General features: G+C 42.3%; 1 protein-coding gene across 1 annotated transcript; it reads right to left on the minus strand.

Annotated features, from left to right (window-relative positions):
* Positions 1-203: 203 nt before the first annotated feature.
* Positions 204-1,255, minus strand: LOC145738340 (uncharacterized). Its single transcript, XM_081993143.1, has 2 exons — positions 1,132-1,255; positions 204-1,003 (listed from the first exon to the last, which is right to left on the minus strand). Exon 2 carries the CDS (start codon positions 1,001-1,003, stop codon positions 659-661), a length of 345 nt encoding a protein of 114 aa, XP_081849269.1. The 5' UTR covers positions 1,132-1,255; the 3' UTR covers positions 204-658.
* Between the last annotated feature and the right edge of the window lie 326 nt (positions 1,256-1,581).

A 1,581-nucleotide genomic window follows, 5' to 3' on the forward strand; every position in this document is an offset into this window, starting at 1 on the left:
GTTGCTAAAAAAGATGGGGACAACGAGTCAGTTTACTACTGCGTATCATCCCGCAACTAATGGCTTAACAGAAAGATTTAATAAAACTTTAGCCAATATGTTATCTATGTATACTAATACTGATCAATCAAATGGGGATGAATATCTTCCACATGTGACTTTTGCGTACAATTCTGCAAAACAAGATAGTACTAAATTTTCACCATTCATGCTGGTGTACGGTCGTGAACCTATTTTACCAACGGAAGCAAACTTGTTGCCACCCTTAGAAAGTAGTAATAGCGACCAAATTAGAGACATTGGTTTAGCAGTCAGAAATTTGGCAGTTGAAAATATAAAACGGCGTCAAAACATAGATAAATTACGTTATGATTGTAAACACCGCCATGTTGAATTTGAAGTGGGGGACCAAGTAAAAGTTTTCACCCCTATTAGGAAAGTAGGAAAAAGTGAAAAATTACTGCTTAGATGGTTTGGTCCTTATTACATAAATCGGAAAATGTCTGATGTGGACTATGAGATACGAAAGGGCATTTCGCCAAAATCTAAAACTGAAGTGGTCCATGTAAGCAGAATTTTACATTACCATGACCCATGGACACCAGAAGGAACACCGCAGCAAAAATAATACAAGCATTTCGGTTAATAATTTATTTTCTTAAAAGAAATAAAAATTCACCGTCTTGGCGTGGCTGCCTATGGCTTCGACAGCCAAACGCGGCGCCACCGCTGTTGAGGCGTCGTTGACGCCGCCTTCCTCCTTGGTTCGGTCTTCCTCTGGGGATGCTGGAACCCCAGGAGGAGCCTCCACCTCACCTGCCACTTGAGGGGGAGCCTCCGCCTCGCTGGCCGCAGAGGGACCAGCTTCCACTTCAGGCCCCAGCTTGAGGCTGGCCGCACCCACGGTGCGTCGGGCCCGCTGGGCAGCCAGGAGGGCCATCAGACCGGCACCGCGACCCCGGCCCCGGCCCTTTTCGGTAGCGACTTCACTTCCAGGTTCCATCTGAAAGGGAAGATATTGTTAACATTGGATAGCGAAACAAAGAGAATTTTTCTTTGGAAGGAAAAATATATCGAAATGATGAATAAAAAAGGGAAAAAAAAAAAAAAAAAAAAACCACTTATACTTACTTTCAAAAATAACACGACACTACAAAAGTCACGACTAAAATGCACTGTGAAGTTTAGTGTGGGTCAGAGGACGAACTGTGGGGAATGTGATAAGAAAACCGTATAAATACAATTCAGATCCCTCTCCACCGGAAAGCCAGGATGCTGAAATTAGCAAATTACTTCCAGACGATGAACTTGTCAAATGTTAAGGTTATCAGAGAAATGTTTTCCCAACAGCCAAATGGTGCACCATGCTTAAATCCATGGGATTCGCTGATTTGGCCAGTTCGGAATAATATCTTAATGAGACCAGACATTGTTCAGTGCAGACCGATTAACGCATAAAATGCAAAAATGCAATTAAGCATAATGTTGAAACAAAGTAACAATTATAATGTACGGCTCCACATATTGAGCTATGTACCTATTTTTACAGGGCCCAAGGATTTTATTCTGTTATCTGCGTCT

Source organism: Ips typographus, linkage group LG15 (assembly GCF_016097725.1).
Source record: "Ips typographus isolate SLU linkage group LG15, UJ_Ityp_2.0, whole genome shotgun sequence".
Classification (NCBI taxonomy): Eukaryota; Metazoa; Arthropoda; class Insecta; order Coleoptera; family Curculionidae; genus Ips; species Ips typographus.

Coding starts and splice junctions, on each gene's coding strand:
- LOC145738340 (XM_081993143.1), bottom strand. CDS start 1,003: ATGGAACCTGGAAGTGAAGTCGCTACCGAAAAGGGCCGGGGCCGGGGT.